Genomic DNA, 23,618 nt, shown 5'->3' on the forward strand with positions numbered 1-23,618 from the left:
AGTTGAGTGTGTTTTCCTTTTTCCTGGCTATTAGACTTCCAGGAACTGCCAATTATTGAGCTCTGCTCTTGGATTTGTCTTCTTTTTAAAACTGAGCTGCGGGACCTCTTTGTGTATGAAGAGAAGGAGCTTTGCTACAAGGTGTTGTGAATATTTTCTTCTGCCATGAGAGAAAAGATTTACAATCTACGTTGTTTGACGTGGTAACCACTGACCATGCGAGACTATAAAACATTTGAATTGTGGCTAGAGAGAATGCACTGAATTTTTTCATTGATTTAATTGTAGGTGGTTGATATTTAAATAGTCACGTGACTAGGTGAAAATTTGTCGTTTGACTTCTGATCTGCTGTCCATGGTTTTTCTTATTCTTTTTAAGTCAGCTCATGAGGCCTACTGTAGACATTTGCTTTTCTGTTGTCATATTTATTTATCTCTTTTCCTTCATGGCTTTTGAGTTTTAGAAAGGCCTTTTGGGGGGCGCCAGGGTGGCTCAGTCAGGTAAGCACTGGACTCTTGATTTTGGCTTGGGTCATTATCTCAGGGTCATGGGATCGAGCCCTGCGTTGGGCTCTGTGCTGAGCGTGGAGTCTGCTTGAGATCCTCTCTCCATCTCCCTCTGCTCCTCCCCCCACTTGCACAGGTGCACACTCTCCCTTGCCCTCTCTCTCAAATAAATAAATAAAATCTTTGAAAAGGCCTTTCTTGCCCCCAAATTATTAAAATATTCACCCATACTCTCCTCTAGTACTTACAGGATTTCATTTTTTCAGATTAAAATTTTTGTTTTGTCTGGAATTTGTTTCAGCCAAAGATTGCAGTGGGGCACAACGCCCCCCAAGGGGCTGTCCGGCTGTCCCAGTATCGTTTATTCAAGAGTCCATCTTTCCTTGTTCATCTGAAATGCCACCTTTGTCATGATGTCTCCAATGATAGGGCAACAAACGTATTTGTAGAGAGAGAGAGAGTGTGTGTGTGTGTGTGTGTGTGTAGATTGAGATAAAGCAAACATGGAGAAAAGTTAGCATAGCAATTGTTGAATCAAGACAGTCTATAGATCATTACCCTATTCTGACTTTTCTGTATGCCTAAACTTTTCATAATAAAATTGTGTTTAAAATATCTAAAAGCCACATATAAGTGCAATCGTATGGAATGTCTTTCTCTTATTTCACTTAGCATGATACCCTCTAGGTCCATCCATGTTGTCATGAATGGCAAGATCTCATTCTTTTTTGTGGTTGATGTTCCACTTTGTGTGTGTGTGTGTGTGTATGAGTGTGCACACACATCTTCTTTATCCATTCATCTATGGATGGGTGTCTACGGTTACCTCCATTATCTCAGGTCTTGTCAAAAGTGCTGCTGTGGGGTGCCTGGGTGGTTCAGTCGGTTAAGCGTCTGCCTTCGGCTCAGGTCATGATCCCAGGGTCCTAGGATTGAGCCCCGCATCTGGCTCCCTGCTCAGCAGGAAGCCTGCTTCTCCCTTCCCCACTCCCCCTGCTTGTGTTCCCTCTCTCGCTGTGTCTCTCTGTCAGATAAATTAAAAAAAAAAAAGTGCTGCTGAGAAGCACAGCATAGGGAACATGGTCAGTCATATCACACTACACTGATCGAGGTGAGCACTGAGTAACATACAGCCTCCTCGAATCACTATGCTGTACACCCGACACCAGCATAATATTGTAGGACAACCATGTTTCAATTAAAAAAAGAAAATCTGAAAGAAACACGAGACCAGAGATGAAGTCCCCCGTTCCCAAACGGGCGGCTGAGCAGGAGTTAACTTCCGGCAGGTGAGCCCGGGTTCGGCCAGGAGGAGGCAGAGCGGAGCCGGGCAGTGGGCGCCCACGGGGGCGGGCCTCAGACAATGGACGGGCCGAGGAGGAAGCTTGAGGGGCTGCGGGTTGGGGCTGCAATGTAGAAAAGTGCTGCGGCTCGTGCAGAACCGGAGCGGGGAGGCCGCCGAGCCACAAGGCACGAAGAGCAGCGCCTGGGCGTGGGGGCGGGAAGCGGGCTGGCCCGCACTGACTGGAGGCACGGGGAAGGAGCTGTGCCTTCGGGGGAGGGGGGGGCGGTGCAAGCAGGACACTGGGCGCTGCAGGAGTGGGCGTCCGTGGACATGGCTCCCCTCTCCCTGGGGGGGCTGCATGTCACTCGCCGTGGCCTCTCCCGTCAGGCCACACCAGGCCCCTGCCCCTGGTCCGCAGCGTGAGTTTAACCCAACTCCCTTGCCCTGAGGGCCGAGGACGTTTGTTCATCTCCTCAGGAAGCCTGTCATGTAGGGAAGGTGAAGAGAAGGTGAAGGGAAGGAAGTAAAGAAGCTGAAGAAGAAGAAAGGAGAAAGAAGAGGTGGAGGAAGAGAGGCCAGACCCGGAGGCGGAAGGGCGGAGGCCCTGCCTGGCCAGGGACGGCCTCTGTCCTCCTGGGGCCCTGTTGCCTCCGCAGTGTGGCTGGTGACCCCTTTTTCTTTCCAGCGCGCATTTCGAACTTGGAAAGTGTTCAGTAGGTAACAAGTCTGGGGTTTTTATCGCTTTCTTCCTAACTGCAAGGCTCATGAGATCAGTAGCGGGCGCCATCTGTACCGTATTCATCATCCTGCCGCAGTGGGGGGAAATGAGTAATTTTAGCATAAAATGTAGAACTGCCATGAAATTCAAATTGCAGTAAGTTGACAAGAATTACAACGTTTGCGGAAAAGCTCATGGAGGAGGCCGAAGTCATCACGTGGAAAGCAACAGCCTCCCCACCTGGGGCACGTGCCATCACCCGTCCTGCCCAGGGCAGCAGCGCGATCGTCCCTGCGGCCTCCTGCTCTCGAACATACCGTGAGACAGAGGAAACAGGAAGGTGGGCAGCGCTCCTGCAAATAAAAGAGTTACGATTCCACAGATTGTCGGCTGAGTACGCAGAATGCTTGCCCAATCAGTTATGCATCAGAGGGGACGTCTCATTGCCTTCTGGAAACGGGACTGTTTTCTGAAAGGGGTCGCCTGTAACACCCACGAACAACAAACCTGGCCTCCAGCCTGCGATCTAGTCACAGATCCGGGGACAGAGATCCAGCAGGAGGAAAGGAATGTTCCCCAGGATCCCAGTTGTTCACATCAGAGCAAAGGCAAACGAGAAATGCGGCTGCCCGTTTGCAACCAGACAACTGCCCTACACACTCACTTTGGTTCTGGTAACTTGTAAGTCGCTCCTTGCCCTTGAAAGCAAAAACCATTTAGGCTTTAAATTCTTTGTGCAAAGGCGGAGCATGGGTAGATCTCTTACACTGTCCTCTCTTTCCGTGGCAGAGGGCCCAGACCCTTCTGTCATCACAACCACCAGAATTAGCACCTCCTGCGGCCTGTGGACACAGCGGTGCCTAAATTTAACACGCGGCCACTTTCACAAAGGCTGGCCTGTCCTGCGTGACTCTCCCCCAAATACTGCAGTGGAGCTGGGATGTGATTTCGTGTCCCCCGTGTAACACGGATGCTCCAGCTCCTCCCCAACGCCGCCGGCCTAATCAGCGCAGGGCCGGCAGCCACACACACTGGAGGCCTTTCCCTCCGCACCGCGGCGGCCGTCGCCTGGGTGAGCCACTGATACCCATCTGCCAATTTCCCCAAGTGAGAGTTGCAGTGCGGCCAAGGGTCACCGGGAGATGAGTGCTGACATTCCAACCTGCCCTTGATAAGACCGGATCGTGGGGTGGAACCGGCAGATAGGTTTTACTGGGTGGGGTTGGGACTAGTGTGTTGCCGGGTGTTGACCGGGCACGTGCCCCGCATGCGCTTCTATGCTGCACTCGTTCTCTGCAGTGTCCCAGGCCATTCCCCAGGGCGGGCCCTGCGGGGGAAACTCCAGTTCGGGGCCATCGGCTATGCGCCAGGACAGACTCCCTGCTGCAGCAAGCTGCCCCGCTGAGCAGTCACTGCTCCGCCCCAGGCGGGGACTACCGTTGGGAAAAGAGCAGGGAGGACAATGAGAGGGGCTTTCTCCCGGCTGGGCTGAGAGTGTGGCACATTCAGGGGTGACAAAGGTCACTAAGAGCAAGAGAGAGGAGGACGGTGTCGGGCTGAGTGCCAGGACCAAGAGGAGGTGCCAGGGCACTGCGAGAATGGCATCCTCGACCGCTGGGTAATTTCTCTGAAGGTAAACAACAAGTCAAAGTGCTGGAACCTTCTGTAACTATCACCCACACTTACCGATGCTAGCTAGCATGTTCCTGGGGATCCGAGTGTTCTCTCCTGAGACATAATGCAGTTTGTGCTTCCTCCAAATTCTAATCAAGATGATTTAGAAGAAATTTGTGTGTAAGAAACAGGAGTGCACTTGAAAGAGGAACTAAGTGCCATCTGGGGGGGTGGTTCCTGCAGGCAAGAGGGTGGCTCAGTTTTCCAAGATAATGGCCACATGCCTTCATTAACCCTGCTTGCCCCAGAGCAGAACATTCCCAGCATTGCTCTGTCAACTTGTGACCCCGCGGGTGAGGGCCTTGACCTGGTCTCGCTTCTTGTGGAAGATATTCATAAAAACTCTTTGAGGGGCGCTGCGTGTTTCTGGGGCTTGAGGCCTGCCTGTGAGGAGGACTGGTGTGGCCTTGTTGGTTTCCACTTGCTCTCAGGACTGCCCTGTGTCCCCACAGCATCTGCACACAAGCCAGGGGAGACAGGCTCTGACATCTGGGGGTGAGGGGGTGGGGGGAAGGACACGTACTCCGATGCTTCCCCACGCTACGTGCTGTCACAAATGGGGTGTGTTAACACTTGCTACAAGTGGGGGACAGGTCCCTGTCCTGTAGGGGAAGAGGCGTGAAGGCATGGGTGGGAGGCCCCAGGTCCATGGGGTACTGGTCCCACTTGGGGAGCCTCCGTTTGCACCTCCACCCTCCTCTCTGGCTCTCTTTAGATGAACCCAATGAAACCCCGGGACTACTGCATTACACTAGTAACTACCAGTCTGCTAAGTCAGTTTTGCTCTAAATTAACTTGGCTTCAAGGATTTCTGAAACCCTATGGATGGCTCTCCACTCAGGACTCCATTTCCGCCCGGTGGGCACCAAGACTGGGGTTCCTTAGGCCTCAAGCTTTGCCTTCCGCTTGGCTTCCCCCTCACCTTCAAGTTGTCCCCATACAACATGGAAGGGACACATTCTTACAGATGCTCTGGGAAACGCCATGTCCTGAAAGTCCCCTCCAAGAAGCCCTAACATGGAGGTTCTGGCTAATGGAACCCTCTGCCCTCTGATTTAAAGCTTATTTCTGCCACAAACCAGTTGCCAAGCACTGAACAGTTTTAAGTGAGAATACTGTGCTTTTCTCCCCAACATTTAGACAATAGCAAATTGGTTCCATGTCTGTTTTCACATTTTCCTTGTATCTCAGGTTCTAGTAAAAACAAAAACAAAAACAAGAGGACATCTGTGGATAAAATTTTTCTTAAAAAAAAAAAAATTGTGGGGTGCCTGGGTGGCTCAGTCAGTTAAGCGTGTGCCTTTAGCTCAGGTCATCATCTTGGGGTCCTGGGCCCGAGCCCCGTGTCAGGCTCCCTGCTCAGCGGGGAGTCTGCTTCTCCCTCTCCCTCTGCCCTGCCCCCCCCACACACTTGTGCTCTCTCTCAAATAAAATCCTAAAAAAAATAATTTGTGACCTCAAGCTTCACACAAATACACCAGCATCAAAGCCTCCGCACCCCCGTGTGTGTGATCTCCCCCGCACAGCACGGAGCAGGGCAGCACGATGCAGGGCCATCTTCTGCAGTCCGTTCGCTGCACTTGTCAGGTGTGAAAGCCGGCTTCATACTCCCTGCCTGGCATCCTTCCAGTAGGGAAAACACTCAGTGGTAACAGAACTCATTTTTAGTCTTCATAGGTATGTGGTTTCTAAGACAACTGAAAACACAGTTCACTGGAAACAGCCTGACCTGCAAAGGGGGAGCGGAGACAGAGGGCTCCTGCCAGTCACACGGTTCTGCAGGGAGCACCTTCTGCACCAACTTCCGGCCAACCCGAGTGCTCACCGTGCGCTGGATAAGACGAGCTCTAACGTGCACCGTTTGTAAAGCCATGGTTTCCTACAAGACAGGACTGGAACAAGTTTAAACTATACCTTCTCTGTGAATTCTGAAAACACTAGATTTTCTACCCTTGGGTAGTTGTCCCTTCACTGTCAAGTGATTTGAAAGGAAAGCACACTGAGAAGTTAAAAATGCCATTAACTGAGCCTACTTTCATTGTGACCACATTTATTGAGGTGACCACATGGTGCTGTCAGTCTGCACATTACAGCAGGTTTCCCCGGCTCCCTAGCTGGGGAAACTTGGTTAAGAAAGCCAAGAACAGAGTCATCCTCAGTGACCCAACTTGGGACATCTCTGTGCCCAGTCATTTCTGCAACAACAGGAGCCAGCCTTTTAACCAGCAAGTGATTCTCAAACTGCCAGTCAAGGCAAACGACTTTGTCCTCCTTTTGCCTGCATCTCCTGCCACCTCCCCGACTGGCCCACTGTGTCCCCACCTAAGGCTGGACAGCCAATGTGTCCAGATCCGCGTCCCATCGCCTGGGTCTCCACCTGTGTGATGCCTGATGCGCGCTGCACCAAGGGAAAATGCGCTAAGTCAAGAGGAGGTACTCGGGCACCTGGGTGGCTCAGTCATTAAGCGTCTGCCTTTGGCTCAGGTCATGATCCCAGGGTCCCGGGATCAAGCCCCGCATCGGGCTCCCTGCTCAGTGGGAAGCCTGCTTCTCCCTCTGTCCTCCCCCTGCTTGTGTTCCCTCTCTCGGTGTCTCTCTCTGTCAAATAAATAAATAAAATCTTAAAAAAAAAAAACAAAAGTAACGAGGAGGTACTGACTCAAGTACCACTGGTGGACGGACATTCTCGAGGTGTTCTAGTACGAGAACATTAGTCATACGGCAAAGGGCAGAAACAGCCTTCTGACACCAGAATTTGACTCTCTGAGTCATTTCAGTGTCCCATGCTCAGCATTTCAGGAAGATGGTCTGAGGGAACAAAATGCCCTTATTGCTGTAAACATTACAAAGCACCAGGTCTACAAACCTTGCCCGGCATTCACGCAGTAAAGGCCAGTTACGGAGGTACAAACAACAGACTTGCAGATTACGTCCCCTCCACGAACTGATACAGACAGGCACCTGGAGTCTCGTTGAGGCCCCGTGTATGTGGGTCTGTGTCACAACAAGGACACATTCGAAGCACAACAGACTAGTGCACCTGGACAGCCAAGGTAGCACTGTGTGCCAACTACCAATGAAATAAAAATAAGAGAACAGGCTAAATGGAACAAAATATGTATCTCACACTATGTATAAAATTAACTCAAAATGGATCACAGACATAAATATAAAACCTAAAACTGAAACACTTTTGAAACAGAAAAATCTTTGTGCTTTGATTTAGGCAAAGGTTTCTCAGATATGACACTAAAAGCACGATCTATAAAAGAAACGATGGACTTTGTCAAAATTAGTAACTTAGACTCTTCAGAAGACACTATTAAGAAAACAGACTGAGAAAATATATTTGCAAATCACACATCTGATAATGAATCTGCATGCAGGTTATATGAAGAACTCTCAAAACAGTATGGAAACGACACAATTTACAAAAATGAGAAAAGATCCAGGGGCGCCTGGGTGGCTCAGTCGTTAAGCGTCTGCCTTCGGCTCAGGTCATGATCCCAGGGTCCTGGGATCGAGCCCCGCATCGGGCTCCCTGCTCAGTGGGAAGCCTGCTTCTCCCTCTCCCACTGCCCCTGCTTGTGTTCCCTCTATCGCTGTGTGTCTGTCAAATAAATAAAATCTTAAAAAAAAAAAATGAGAAAAGATCTGAACAGATGCCTCACCAATGAATGCACGGCAGATAAATGAAATGATGCTCAACCTCACTAGTCATCAGGGAGACGCAAATCAAACCGACAAGGAGACAGCTCATTAGAACAGCTGAAATAGAACTATGAGAACGGCGACTGCCGGTGAGGGCCTGGGGCTGCCAGCCGCTCCGACACAGCTGCGGGATGCACACAGGGTGGCACCCCGGCAGGCAGGGTGGCAGTTTCTTAGAAAGTTCAACCTATACTTCAGTATGAGCCAGTGATCCCACTCTTAGGGGCTTCAATCAACTGAAAGAATTTATGTTAACACAAGAACCTATATGCAAATGTTTGTAGCATTTGTAGGTATTTTATTCATCATCTCCAAACCTGGAAACCAGCCCCAAGTGCACCTGGAGCTAAATAAACAGACCGAGGCGTGCACGCACGGTGGGGCAGGTGGGACACTGCCCCGCAGTAAGAAAGAACTAATACTTGCAACCTCGTAAATGAATCTCGAATGCTTTCTGCTGAGTGAAAGGCGGCACACTCAAGGCTGTGTACTGCGGGATCCCACTCACAGGGGATCCTCAAGAAGAAGAAACTACAGGGATAGAAAAGAGATCACTGTCTGCTCAGGGCTGGAGGAATGGGGGAGGGGTACAATGGACTTCTGGGGGATGATGAAACTGATGTAGTAATAGTAATGGTTATAAAACTATATGTCAAAATCTGGAGAACTATACACTATACATATAAGATGGATACTTTTACTGTACACACATTTTAACCATGACAAAATAGATGAAACAAATAGACTAAATCTACATAGATGCTCGCTTTCTAGCAACAACCTAAATGTCACTATGGTGGTGGTTAAATAAATATGGCAATCACGATGGAATATGAATAGCCATTAAAAATCATTTTCTACCCCCAAATGTAGTAACACAAGAAAATGCCCATGTTGTTTTTGGAAAAAAACAGGATACAAAACTATATACAAATTGGTCCTAAGGAACAGAAATGCACACCTAAATGTATGTGTATTTACAGACGCTGTGGGACTACCACCGAGAATTCTACAGCTGGTCTCCCCCTCTTGCCCGGTCTCTCAAGGTTTCCGTGACCAGCGCTGCTCAGCGATCACTCTGCGGCCGCCCCACCGGCCCGAGGCGGCAGGTGACTAGGTGAAGAGCGCCAGTGTGCGGGCTTTTAAACAGGATTATAAAGCTGCACAAAACTGCAAATAGTGGGCAAACAGACCAAACCAGCACTTTATTTTAAAAAGTTTTATTCTGCAGATTTAGAAATTTGAGATTTTTTAATAACTGCAAAAGAAATTCAGTCACACCTAATGATTGATTAACAGAATGTAGTGGTATATTATCTAAACAGAAATCGTGCTGATGTGCCATAATAAATTGTCTATTAGTAAAAAAATACACTTTCGGGCACAGCATGGTATCACAAATTACAGTCAGGGTACTTTGCAAGAATTTAATCAAACTAGAGAATTCTGAGTAACTGTATCTTTTAAATGCAGCACTTAAAAATGTAACAACTCTGTGCATTCTTTTTCTTAAAAAAAATGACCTTGTATGTGTCATAGAAATGCTGCTTTATTGCTGCAGAGGTCAAAGTTCAAGGCTCAAGAGGTACAGGAGAGAAATACAAAGGTAGCCTTAAGAAACTCGGTTTTGTTTATGTATAAAAAAGGTAAAGTTTATAAAAGTTAATTTACAAACCAAGAACAGAAGTGGTATGCACGCATTATATACAAGCATCCTTAAAACGTCAAAATTTTCAAATGCATAGCCAAAAGAACAGAAAACCACCACTGCCCCTCGGAGGAGGGAAAAAAAAAAAATCCCCAAATCACACCATTATTTTCTTCTGGGTGATTATACATTTCTGAAACCACCAAATCCACAATTTACTCAATCTTTTTCATGATACGGTATCTAGATGCACACAAAAGCCATAAAAACTTAGTAATACACGGAGAGAATGATCTAAGAATTAAAAACATGAGGGTAAGGCATTCCTGCTGGTTAGTATGTCTGTGGTGATATGGTCAATTTATAGATCCAAAGAGGCCACAGAACCAGTCTCACATGCTTTGGTGTCCTTCCCTAAAAAAATGTGTTTTCATATACAGTAAGTAATTGTCTTCACTTGACTCCCTACCCCCCCACCCCCCAAAAAAGCTATAAATTCCCCTTGCTGTACATTTCTGTTAAATCCACTACACTGGTTTATATGGCCCAGGTACATTTTTTAAATGTGTGCATATTACCTCATGCATAATAAAATAAAATGTGTATGCCAGGCCAGGGCCATAATAAAGTTTCAAACAGTGTACTTTGGAAAGAATAGAACTCAAATGCACCCCACTTACTGGCTGGTATTTTAACGGAAATCAATATGTGAAGTAAGCAGTGACCATAAAAAAGTACAAAAATCATTACAAAGCAAACCATCTCTGACCCTCCAGCCAATGCCGCTAGTTTTTCCATCACAAAACACGCAGTCTGCAGCATGTTTTTGGACCACGGTGCAGGGGCATGCTCACTAATCTTCATCTGTTCAAACAAAATGCTTAATACTAACAAACTGCAGTATCAATTCTAAGAAAAGTGTAATACTTGATAGAGTGCTTCCATTTAGATTTAGTAAGTTTAACCCAGTTTCACATTATTTAATCAAGTTCCTATATTTTAAGAATTAAAAGTGGTCAATCAGGACAGAAACACAGTTTGCTCCCACAAGGTAATTTGGATCTCCAGGAAGACACTTGTTTTGCCAGGTTTTAGGATCACCTAGGAGAGAAAAAGAAGTGCCTGTCATTTGCAGTTGGTGAAACCCCTAGCCGTGATGCTTTGCAATCACGGGGTAACATGAGGACATATACTCAGATACAATTCTCTATTTCTTCAGCATATGCACTTGTATCAAAACTCTAGGTGCTGTATTTCAATGAGGACCCACTGGAATCTAAGGATTCAAAGCTGTTTCAGATTTCTCTTTTACTGTGTTTTCAAGTTCATGCCTTTTCAAACAATAAATAGAAGCTGGGGCGACCATATATGCCTGAGATAGTTCCAGTGCCCGGGTCCACATAATCATTAACAGCACTTTTGAGTGTTGGGACAAAAATGATATGGTCACCCATTTGAACGGAGCAGGAGAACATATTTCTCATACTCAATTACACACCAACATATGAATGCCTGAAAGTTCTGCAGAATCTGGTTCCTAAAGACTCTTCCTTCCCCTTTACAAAAAAAAAAAAATCAGTTTAAGTCTGGACCAAGACCTTCTCAGACCTGATCTTAGCTGTACAATAAAATCACTCATGTAGTTCTGAAAAGTCACCGACTGCTCACTCATGTAGTTCTGAAAACTCACTCACTGAATCGGGGCTTGGGTATCTGAATTTAACAAGCTCTTGGTGATTTGAGATCTGCAGCTAGAGCTAAGAAGCCCCAGGTAGTGGACACCAAGTGTGAAGACGGCTGGGACGACTGTCTCTATGGCATCCAAGATAAGTGATGTTCAAAGCTGCTGACTTTTGCCTTCCTTCTGTACCCCCGTGGGACAATGTCTGGGGATGTTTTTGCCTGTCACAACTCATATCTAGTGAGTAGAGGCCAGGGATGCTGCTAAACATCCCACAATGCACAGGACAGTTCCTACAACAAAGCATTATCATCTGGCCATAATGTCAACAGTGCTAAGGTTGAGAGACCCTGCCTACGGTGAGCTGTACATCATCTAAATGGTCTCTGAGTTACGATGGGCTCAGCAGTTTTAAAACAGTGATTAAACAGAAGCTAAATCACTTCACAAATACATATGGGCTTATGCTGTACTGCAGATAACAGCTTGTTTAGGCAATGAAGTAGAGCTACGACAACTCTTTAGAAGTAAATTAAAAATCTTAACTTTAGGCTCAAGTTTCTTTCCAATATACTAACTTTTGTTAGGATTAAGTCAGTTGTCATCAAAATCTACCTTTGACTTTCTGAACAGAAATTTATAGTAACAAAGCATTCTAAAGCCTTACAGAATTATACAGAAGTACATTTCTGCTCTAGGTGAATGTACTCAAACTTAACAAAGGAAAAAGTTGTTTCAATCTAACAAAATAACTCATGTTCTGTGGCATAAAATATGGAATGACAAATAGAGAAATCATTTATGCTTCATATAGTATTTGGGGAAAAAATCACTATAAAACAAGTAACTACAACAGTTATTTTAAAGTTTCTCATCCTAATTTGGTTTAGAAAACAATCAGAGCTCATGCTACAGCCTTTCAGAATATATGTTTAAAATGCAGCTTCATTAATATTAATTCAAACTACGCTAATAAAATGCTTCTCCACTAGTGGAGTCCCTGAGGAAATAGCTCCACTATCTAGTGTGTTAGAATTAATTTATTAGCTTTCTCCAGAAAATGGTATACTTGTAGATATTAGGAAATACATATTTATATATAATTTTTAATCTTGGGTAGTAATAGAGTATGTTCCTGTAATCTTTATACCCTAAAGCTCTATTTCATATTAAAACTGTATAATGCTCACGTGGTTTATTAAAAATTCAGAAACAAAACTTTAAATTCTTATTTTTCTATATGAGGTTCAATTAACGTGATCTATACCAAAAATACAGAATGTTTCAACTGGTAACTGATGTAGTCACCCAAGGAAGTGAGAAATGTGAAAATGCAATGGAAGCTTTGAAGCTATGATCTTAAGAGCAAAAAGCCATTTAAAAGTAGTGTGTATAATAGAAGATATTTAGAATTTTACACTGAGAAACCATGGCCAAGTATTGATCACAGTGGAAGGTACTTTTTGTCTTTCAAGTTTCTGGTGTATATACTTTGTAGGTTGAGAAATTAAGGAATGGTAACGAAAAATAGAAATTACTGTATAAAGGAATCAAATCATTTTAATAGGAAGATGAAAATGCCTGTATATGTAGGGCAGTAATAGTTCTCCCACTGCATCTTAATAATTTTGACAGAACAAATAATTTTCCTGAACATCAAGAAACAGTCAACCTTTGGTCAGATCATCAATGTTTGAAAGGCAGAAACTTCTGTACCTTTCCACATTCATTTATGCATGCACCACAAGGAAATTTTAAAACAGTGGTGACGCCTACACAAGGCCACAGGAACAGAGGTAGAGATGTGCTCACAAACAGCATGGGTAGCTCCAACAGCCCAGGGATTAATCAACGACAGTACCCAAAGCCCCCAAAGGACAGAGTGAAGACAGCATACCCGACGAGGAGTCGGATGATTTTAGAGCAAAAGACCAACCGTCAGGAGTCATGGACGCACAGTGTGGTAAGCGCAGCTCCACGGGCTTCAGGAACTTGAGGCCATGGGGCCCACACATCACTAAGGGGCTCAGCAGTGTCTCACCTACAGTCAGGGAGGGGGTAGGGGTGAGAGGTTAGATGGCCACCTTCCTTCTAGACCACAGTTCTCCTCATGCCCCCTTCTAATGATGTGCTTTAAAACCAAATGCAGTTAATTCTCTACAGCCGCAGTGACCAAGAAAAATAGAAGACACAGGTGTAATTTAGAATTTTCTAGTAGCCACTGTGAAATAAAAAACAGGTGAATAAACTTTAATATTTATGTAACCCAGTATATCCAAAACATTATTATTTCAACATGTAATCAAGACAGTAAATCTCTGTATTCAGTGTGTATTTTTACACTTCCACACATTTCAACTCAAAATAGCCACAGGTAATTTAAGAAACAAAACAGATGAACATAGGAGAAGGGAAGGAAAAATAAAATAAGATAAAAACAGAGAGGGAGGCAAACAGTAAGAGATTCTAATTATAGAACAAACTGAGGGTTGAGACGGAGGGGAGGTAGGCTAGATGGGTGATGGGCGTTAAGGGGGGCACTTGGGTTGCAATGAGCACTGGGTGTTATATGTAAGTGATGAGTCAGTAAATTCTACTCCTGAAACTAATACCACACTATATGTTAACTAACTTGAATTTAAATAAAATCTTTAAAAAAAAAAAGTGAAAAACTGGAAAAAAAAAATTACATGAAAACTCCTTGCAGAAAAATTAATCTGAGAATCAATTTTATGACAAAGTAGAGAATATGCATTTAACAGATACTTTGCCCCATCTTAATAATGTTATAGTCATTTTTATGATTTTTAAAATAATCTGTGATTTCCTTATTGTCACAACAAAGGATAATGTTAGCCCAGTAGGACTGCATTTCAAAACTGCTTATGTCTATCACTTCTTTTTAAATTTTGGTGAAATACTATTTTATTTTGTATCCTTTGTTTTCAATGAAATTTTTAACCAAGGATGTAAAAATAAAAACAAAAACAAACAAACAAACACAAACGTAGCCAGCCACAGGTAGCTGGTGGCAACTGCATTAGATCATGGGGTTTTTGTAAGATATATTCATCAAATGTACGTTTTATAAAGTTACTTATAGGGCACCTGGGTGGCTCAGTCGGTTAAGCGTCTGCCTTTGGCTCAGGTCATGATCCCGGGGTCCCGGGATCAAGCCCCGCATCGGGCTCCCTACTCCGCAGGGAGTCTGCTTCTCCCTCTCCCTGTCGCTCCCCCCCTCCCCCGGCTTGTGTGTGCTGTCAAATAAATAAAATCTTAAAAAAGATTATGAAAAATAACAGCTTTCCTAGATTCCTTAAGAAGTTCAGAAACACACATGGTAATACCTGATAGGGATATGTTATTTACTCTGTTGAGCCCTTACCAGTGCCAGGGACGGGTGATGAGCACCTGCCCTAAGACGCTTCTATTCTACAATCAGGTGACAGGCATGGAGCAAAGCCTTTCTGAGTGGGTGTTACCTAGACCCATCTCCAGAGATGCAAGGGGTGAATGGCTCCAAGACAGATTTGGTGAGGTCAGCTAAGACCACCCAGCAGACAGGTGGAGGAATGCCCAAAGGCCTGGTCACCTGTCATCACTGTCACTTTCACATTGAAAGTAAAGCCCACTGTGTGGGAAGTCTAGCGTGCTCACCTCTATCACCCACCCCCTACATAGCCATGACGCCATTCCAGGGGCACCCCCCTCCACAGTGCTCATTTGAGGGGCCTTCCCTGATGGGAGGAACATGCTGGGGTTGGCAAAGTAGAAAAGGGGTCCAGATTATCCTCTCAACTGAGCACTACAAGCTTTGAAGAGCACAGAGGGCAACTCTGGTTATTAAAACTACACAGAAAAATAAACACACTTACCTTTCTCCTTATCTAAAGGCGGGAGGATGCTGTTGTCTCGGCAGACCTTGAAATAGATTTCCTGTTCAATTCCCTCAGGAATGGCTCCTTGCGGGATAATTATACTAACGCCGGTTTCGATGGAACTTAACACCCCGCCATTGCTGTTAAACACGCCTCGGGCTGTGGCCACCACAGTATGACCGTCCTCATCTTCATCTTCTTCCCCAGCTGAAGGGCTGAGAGTTCAGAAACAACTAATGAGTAAACCCCCAACAATACAAAGGAGTTTCCACTATGATTCCAACAGGTGGTTTCATTTTATTTCTCCATATGATCAAGAAGGTAAGTGTTCAGTGACATATTTTACTCACAGGCATAAGTCATATTCTTCCTGGAGAAATCAATTTCACTTTTGAAGACAACTAATCGATTTCCTTTCATTACTAATTTTTGCAACCAGAATGCACAAAGTCTGATCACCTTGCTCACCCAACTGCTACAGTTCACTGGTTTTAAGAAACACATTTTAACCACCATGAAATTCATGTTTTAAAACTGGCACTCATGGTTTAACTGGCAGCACTTTTTCTTCTTCTTAGTGATACGAAGACAACGGTGCATGTTACAAGTGATGGCACATGAGACCTGGTAAGTACCAGTTAGGTTCTCCACCTCCCTAGGATTTTGAGCAGTACTCCCTGAGTATCAGTCCTTGCTGTCAAAGGCTTCCACAGTGCCGTGAAGCAGTATTTTGGTGGGGGTACACCTCAAGCACCCATGAAAAAAAAACACAGTATATTCACTTAGTACACAAAGAATACCCAAGGCCAAGGGGATGTGGTTTCAATGACTGCTTCAAAAATGTAGGCTATCAAGATTTCTTGAAGTAAAACTTTGAGTCACAACCTAAGGGTGAGCAGAAAGATGGAATGACACAGTTAAGTGTATGAAGGGAGGCTGCAGCTTCATTCCTGCACGACCAGAGCACCAGGGACAATGCTGCTGTGTGTGAGGAAGAACAGGCTTCCCATCCCCCACTACTGGAAAGGTTCACAAAGAGGCGACGGCAGCACATTTCCGTGAGCATTCTTGCTCTTGGGAAGCAGACCGCAGGTGGTCCTCCTGGCCCTGGGTTCTGCCTGCTGGTGCTTCGGTTTCAGCAGGTGGTGGCTTAACAATATAAGTGGATTTGGGAGGCTGAGGCTGAGGTGAGCTTACGTGTGGCCAGAATGGGTCTGGTCAGTCACCACGTAAGGACAAGAGGGAAAGGAGTAGATGGAATATGGATCCAGGTAGGTTCGCTTTCTCTCGTTTGCTCAGACATCTTACTCATTCAAACTATAAAAAGAGTGGATTTTTTAACAACCATTTTGAGGTTGTTACATTTTTATTTCTAACATTACTGTTGAACAAAGAGCGGACAAGAACACAGATGCTTATGTTTTTGAGATATTCTCCAAGCATACCTCACCAGCCCAAGGTTAGAGGTTATGGAAAGCTATGGTTGGTTAAGAGTATGGGCTCTGAGGTCAGACGACCAGGGGATGCTGAATGTAGGCCCCCCTCACCCTAGCTGACTGGTTTGTGACTCCGCGCAAACCACAATGTCACTCAACCGCAGTTCTTAGTAAAACGCGGATAATGACAATGCCTACAGACCATACGTGGTCATTAACTTTATTACTTTATTAACATTATCTTGTACCTCTTGTAGGACCTTTCACGTAACAGCATTCATCGCAACAACACTTTGGACAACACTGTTAGGTTTAAAGTTGAAGTTAAAATGTTCATTTTAAGTCCCTACTCACAGAAACTATGCCACACTCACATCAGACAAACCACAAGACCAAGAAAAAGGCAAAACTCTTACCTCACAGGAATAGCTTTAGGCACTGTGCTGATATTGTTCATTTGATATTTAGGTTTATCTGCATGGAGGGAGAAAGTTTCAACCCCACTGTCAAACTCAAGAGGCTGTGCTGCACCGTGTGCTTTCGCAAGGGTTTGGGGAGAAGCTGGGGCTTTTGAAGACAAGTCAGGTTTCTGTGCCGTTTCACTTGGCAGCAGATTGTGGTTGAATTTAGGACTTTCGAACTTGCGCTCAAACGGCCGGGCAGAACTCGTGTATGGTTTTGGTGTGAATCGATTATATGCTGGAGTGACTGTTTTCTGAGTCTGTTCAGCTCCATTAACTGGAGCTTTATCTGGGAAAGTTTTCTGGGGATAGAAAGTAGATTGAACACTGTCTTCTCGGTTTGGTGGTCTGAAAGTTGCTGGCTTATTCTGAGATGGAGGTGGGTCTGGTTTGGACACTAAAGAATTCTGAAAATCCAGCGACACTGAACTACCTGAAAAAATAAACACAAATAAACATTTTTAAAACTTCCACAAAAAACTTTAACAGCCCCTCTGGTGTCTCTCCCATCTTAACTTGTCCCGGTGCTGGAGTCACGGCCCAGGTCAGGGTTAGAGCCCTGGTGGCTGTCTTGTGACACTGAGGGACCAGGAGGGGGATGGACACATGTGGTGCTTTAGTGTATCCTGCTGCCTTGGAGTCAGGGTCATGCTTCCAAGAGTCCAGGCCTCTAGAGACTGGTGTCTGAGTATCCCCTCTCCAACATCCATAACAAATTAGAAACAGAATGCCAATACAGCTATGTTAAAAAAAAAAAAAAATCACTATAAAACTCATCTAAAGTCAAAAGGAAAGCCACAGAATGGGAGAAGCTATTTACAACCTGTATAATTATATGGAATTAGGATCTAAGACCTTTAAAGAACTCCTATACACCCACAAGAAGAGTCTACCAAAGAGAAGATGGGCAAAGCCCTGCAGAGGCAACAACGGAAGTGAAGGCCAGAATGCTCGGTTACCGTACAAGACACTCAACCTCACTACTAGGAAAATGCAAACCCAAAACAAACCCCAAATATCATCTCACACCCATTAGATTGGCAACACTTCAGTTTGGTAACACCAAGAGTTGGCAAAGATGTAGAAGAGGAATTCCCAGGTATGGCTGGTGGCAGTATAAAGTAGTATCGACTGAACTCAAGCAACTCATTCAGGAGAAAAATAACATCAACGCTACACAAAGTCTTTCAGAAACAAAGAGAAAAGAGGAAACATGTCCTCGGCACTCTTTTATGAAACTAGCACAACAATGACAGCAAAACCAGACAAGGACATTATTAAAAAATAATAATAATAGGGGCGCCTGGGTGGCTCAGTTGGTTAAGCGTCTGCCTTCGGCTCAGGTCATGATCTCAGGGTCCTGGGATCGAGCCCCGCATCGGGCTCCCTGCTCTGCAGGAGGCCTGCTTCTCCCTCTGCCCCTCACCCTGCTTGTGTTCCCTCTCTCACTGTCTCTGTCAATTAAATAAATGAATAAAATCTTTAAAAAAAAAAAAAATAAATAATAATAATAAACCCAAATTCCTTGTGAACCCAGCAACATATTTTACTGCATTAACAGAACAAAGAAGAAAAAGGTTATGATCATCTTAATGCATGTGACCAGATGCTTTCAGCAAACTAGAAAGGAATAGAAGGGAATATTTAAAACATAATAAAGGGTAGCTATGAGAAGCCACAAAAAAAACCAATAGCTAACATGGTAAGGGTGAAATATTAAATCCTTTCTCCCTAAGATGGGGAAGCAAAGATGTCTGCTCTCATCACTTCTACTCAACATTTTATTTGAGGTCCTTGCCAGCATAAAAAGGCAAGAAAAAGAAATAAAAGGCGTTTAAGAATTGGAAAGAATTAAAACTTTATCAGCAGACGTGAGAGTGTGGAAAGAAAATCCTAACATGGGGTAATGTCAATGTACCACTACGACTCTACAGCTCATCTGGTTGAAGACTTGGCCCAGAATTTGATTCCTACAAAAATAGCTGAGAAATGTCTGTAGTAGCAAAAAGGCAACAGGAGAATGGATAAATTGTGGTATATTCTTAGGGTAAAACAGACAACCCTTTTTTTGAAAGGGCCAAATAAGACAAGGGGCATTTGGAGGTGAAGGCAGCAATCCCCCTTCTGGGGAGTATGATGGAAGGCAAAGAGACACAGACAGTTTGAGGGGGCAGCAGGAACAAAGCAAGGTGCTCTGAACAACGGACTAGTGAGCTGTACACATCTGAGGGCAGAGGGAAAGGGAAAGATGAAGCAAGCAGGAATGAGGGAGAGGAGCCGCACCAGTGTCCCAGGGAGACAGACGGCGTGGGTAAGGGGGTACGGGGTAAGAGTTATTGCGCAGAGACCTGTGAAGGAGAGAGTGCAGGCAAAACCACAGGGGTACAGCTGTTAAGATGAATCAATGGGAGATGCTGGTCCCCTTGTTGGGATTTTGCCACAGTACCTAACTGCAAGCTGCTGAGGGACACATGTTCTATGGAACTTTACAGCTCTCCTATATCCACGTGTGAAGAAGGAACATAGCTGATTTTTACAAACCACCAAATATTTAGATTTAGACATGCTGGCTAATTTCCAGAACTTGAGCTGTGCTAGTAAAGGAGATAAAATCTATTTAGCTAAAAGGCTTATCTGATACAATGGTCATAGTCATAAAAACAGAAGATGTACTTTACTTACGAAAACCTTTAGTTTTCGTTGTTCCCAGGCTAAAGGTTTCAAGTATATATATTTTAATGAAAAACCCTCTTGCTTACAAACTGCAAGAGTTCAATTTTGTAAGTATTACTCTATTACAGCAGTAATGACAATTTTCAAACTTCCTACCTTCACCATGTGCCCCCTTGGCATGCGTGTGGAGGGCGAGAGAGGAGCTGGTACTGGGCTGAGCAGGCTGGGTGTACTGGGAGGGCAATGGGGGAGGAGGGGGAGTGGCCTGGACCGGCTCATAGCGCTTCTCACCAAATGATCTATCCATGCCATCAGCTTCAGGAGACTTTCCCCTGTGAAAAAACGAAGACAAGGCCAACATATGAAAATGGATTTACATTTACAAAACAAGTTCTCATTCCTCTAAGTATCCCTGAGTTTAAAAAACAAAAAACTAGAAATTTCACAATTTATTCTTAGGAGTATAAATGGTTAACTCTACCCAAATATACAAACAAATTCGACCATTTATCAGCACAAGAAATGTAAGACAGCACAGATACTCGAAGAATATTAGTAAAACATCCAGAAGATGGCAACCAAAAGGCAGATGAAATTTTGGGTATACTTGTAATATTAACTGTTTCGCTTAAAAAAAAACCAGTAATGGTTGAGAGGTTTGAGAAAGTCTTCCAAATATTTTGAAAAATATTTACTGGCCCAAATCTTCCTTAGATTCATTTCTGATTTGGTATCTAAGGTACAAAAAAGCCTTGACTTCTGTCACGCTCAAAGCACCACAAAAAATGGTTTTATAGCCCAGAGATTGGCAAATTTTTTTATTGTAAAGGGCTGGACAATAAATGTTGTTGGCTTCTGGGGCCATAGAGGCTTTTGCACAACTATTCAAACTCTGCCCCAAAGCAGCCATAATATGTAAATGAAATCGGTGTGGTTGTGTTCCAGCAACACTAAAAACTCTGGACATCTCTCACTTGGCAATTGCCCTTAATTTACGGGATCCATTTTTTTGTTTAACAACTGCTGGAGTAGCAGACGTTGCTTGATTTTACAAGACTCATTTAAGTCAAATTGTGCCACGTATGCTTGTTTTTTCAGATCGCCAATTGTTAATATGTAACACATAAAATTCAAACAAAAGAAATCTTTAAAATAGACCCATAATTACAACACTGCCATCTAAACCTTTGCAGAGAGCCAAAGCTGCACTGGCTTTATGTGCACAAACAAAACAGACATTTGGAATGTACTTTCACAGAAAATTTCACTGACGAAGTCTAGTCTTGTGATTAGCTTTAAAATGATGCTGTTACGCTGCTTTCAGGCTCTTACGCAGAGCATTTGAAGACTTTACAATCTGAAAGTGCACATAATGCCAGTGACGCAGTGAGGGACACCTTATGTAACAGCCTCACATTAATGCCAGTCTTACCACTTGACGCTCCTTTTCAAGTAGTCATAGCTAGCGTAAGAGCCAAGAAATCTAGGTGACGGCAAAGCAAGCGCAATAGAAAAACGAAAGGAAATGGTCAATCTAACTAAGTACATTTCCAGCAAATGGAATTCAAATGTCATTTTAAAATTGCAACCAAAAAAATACACATCCACCATTTCAGGAGAATCTGATTTATAAAAAAAATATATCACTAACTTTCATTTAAGCTAGGAAAATCACCCGTCAATTAAAATATAGTAACGTAGTTAGGTCCTGCCGGCCCGCCCTCCACATATTTTAACTGTGCAGCTAGTGAGTAGCAAGGTGCTTGAGCTTTCTTCCTCTTCCACCTCTGCCCTCTGGCTTCACCTGCCAGTGGTGAGTGAAGAAATGAACTAAATAAAGGAGGGATACCAGGAATAATCAGCAGGCTCTGAATAAGACTGAGATGCTCTATTAAAAGAAGAGGGCCGGGCAAAAGAAATCCTCTAAGCAAAAACAGGAAGAAGCACTCCAACCCACCGGCTGTGCGGGTCCCCAGCAGGGTAATGAGGAGCGGGCGAGTGGAAATAGGACTGCCTTTGAAACGTGACTGATGAATCTGTGCTCCTTCCTAGCAAGACCTTATCCATCACCAGTCCTAGAGCTAAGTCCTGGGATGGGTGGAGCCTATTTGTAAAGCTGCCATGCTTGAATCTCACAGCTTCTCTCACTGAACTGTGTCACACACACGCACACAGAAATCACCTAATATCAATCTTACTTAGTTCTTAAAAAGTTGAAAACTGCTAACATTTGTTTTGAGACCTGGAAGTCTCACAGTAAGTGGACTCTTGAGAGGGAGAGATTCTAGTGCCAGCAAAATCCCTGAAGAAGTTCACTGAGTCTCTGGGCGGGGACAGGTACACAGACCCAGAGGGAGACTGCTCTTCCAGCCCTGTGGTGGAATCCTGGAAACTCCTCACAGGCTGTGAAGACGAACTGCTAAGCCACTATTTCCAAACCTCCCCAGTTCCGACTGGGCTCTCCAGAACTGTAAGACAGGTGATAGCCACTTGCTTTCTGGGATGTCTGTCTTATGCTAGCAGACTTCTCCCCTCTCTAATTCCCATCATTTCTGAGGCGTGCTTTTAAATGGAACGTAAGCACATACTATCCGGAAGAAGACAACTTTGCTATTTCTATATTTTACTTTAGAAAATAAAGGCCTGCAGGCAGTCTACTGGTGACAAAAAAACAGCAAATGGTTTTGAAATACAGGACAAAGAGGGTCGTATATTTTAAATTATTTTCCAGTTGTTAAAGTTGTCTTAATTGGGCACAAGAGTACAACAGCACTAGAAGGGGGAGACACAGAAACACCTCCTCTCTGTCATCCCATCTTATTCCTTATTCCCCTTCCCAATGCTCTACCCACCAGATATCCACATGGGGAAATGCAGCACAGCTATGAAGAGTTTTCACTTTATGCCACAAAAGGAGGGAACGTATACTGGTGTCCATCTCAAGTCACACTCTACGACTCCCATAACACTCACAACAGGAAACAGTGAAACCAAACACTCAAGAGTTCTAGGCCTATTCACAAAGACAGATGTTATCTATTTCTGTCAAAGGCAATATATGCTTGAGGAACCTCGGACCAGCTAAGACTCGTTCCTCCCAGAACTGCATTAATGGAAAGGGGGGGCATGACGCACCAAGTACACTGTGCCCTGCGCCGCTGAGTCCCCACCCACCAAACACTAGGCAGCGTTCTAGACCTTGTTGGAAAATTATACATCACAAATAATGTCACTAAATCTTCTCTGTAGAAAAACCCAATTAACGCAAAACCAAAAATGCTTTGTCAGTTGATTCTCTGAAAAGACTTTACTTTTTAGACCTAAATGTATTCTTTTAAGGCTGTATTTTGTTTACCAAGTACATAAATAAAATTAAAAAAATAAGATAAATTAATAAAATCTCTCTCTTTACACTACACCCTTGGACCTGCTTCTAACAAGAATGTGGGGCGCCTGGGTGGCTCAGTCGGTTGAGCGTCTGCCTTCAGCTCGGGTCATCATCTCAGGGTCCTTGGGATGATGCACTGCTCTGTTGGGCTCCTTGCTCAGCGGGGAGTCGGCTTCACCCTCTGCCTCTGCCCCTCCCCCATACTCGTGCTGTCTCAAAATCTTAAAAAAAAAAAAAAGAAGAAGAAGAATGAATGTGTTAAATGAGCTCACTACGGCTCACTGTCTGAGTCTGGACACCCTCTCCAGATGTACCGGGCACCTCTCTAGTGCTGCGTTAGGGGAGGTTCACAACACTGGACACTGTCTGCATTTAACAACGCCCACTGCAGCACTCTGGTTTGCATTTGTAGTTCTCACAAACGGCTTTCTTCTCTAGACAAAGATTTAAATGGATGACAGTGGAAAAAAGGTTTGAAAACTTCACCTCAAATGATGTCTAAGAATAGAGTGGTAATTAAAATTAGGTTTTTAATATTAGAGGTTTTAAAGAATATTC

The 23,618-nt window shown here is 44.3% G+C and overlaps 1 protein-coding gene across 3 annotated transcripts in view; it reads right to left on the reverse strand.

The window, feature by feature from the left end:
- Positions 1-9,099: 9,099 nt before the first annotated feature.
- Positions 9,100-23,618, reverse strand: part of TJP1 (tight junction protein 1) — a 106,155-nt gene continuing 91,636 nt past the window's right edge. For 2 of the 3 annotated variants that reach the window (XM_021680639.2, XM_021680643.2), the window contains 5 exons: positions 19,829-20,004; positions 16,955-17,432; positions 15,100-15,317; positions 13,122-13,265; positions 9,100-10,644 (listed from right to left, as the gene is read on the reverse strand). In XM_021680639.2, the coding sequence (XP_021536314.1) occupies positions 10,550-10,644; positions 13,122-13,265; positions 15,100-15,317; positions 16,955-17,432; positions 19,829-20,004 (1,111 nt within the window). In that variant the 3' untranslated portion in view covers positions 9,100-10,549. The remainder of the gene's footprint in view (positions 10,645-13,121; positions 13,266-15,099; positions 15,318-16,954; positions 17,433-19,828; positions 20,005-23,618) is intronic. The other variant, XM_021680641.2, reaches the window with a different exon arrangement.

This window comes from Neomonachus schauinslandi, chromosome 9 (assembly GCF_002201575.2).
Source record: "Neomonachus schauinslandi chromosome 9, ASM220157v2, whole genome shotgun sequence".
Lineage (NCBI taxonomy): Eukaryota > Metazoa > Chordata > Mammalia > Carnivora > Phocidae > Neomonachus > Neomonachus schauinslandi.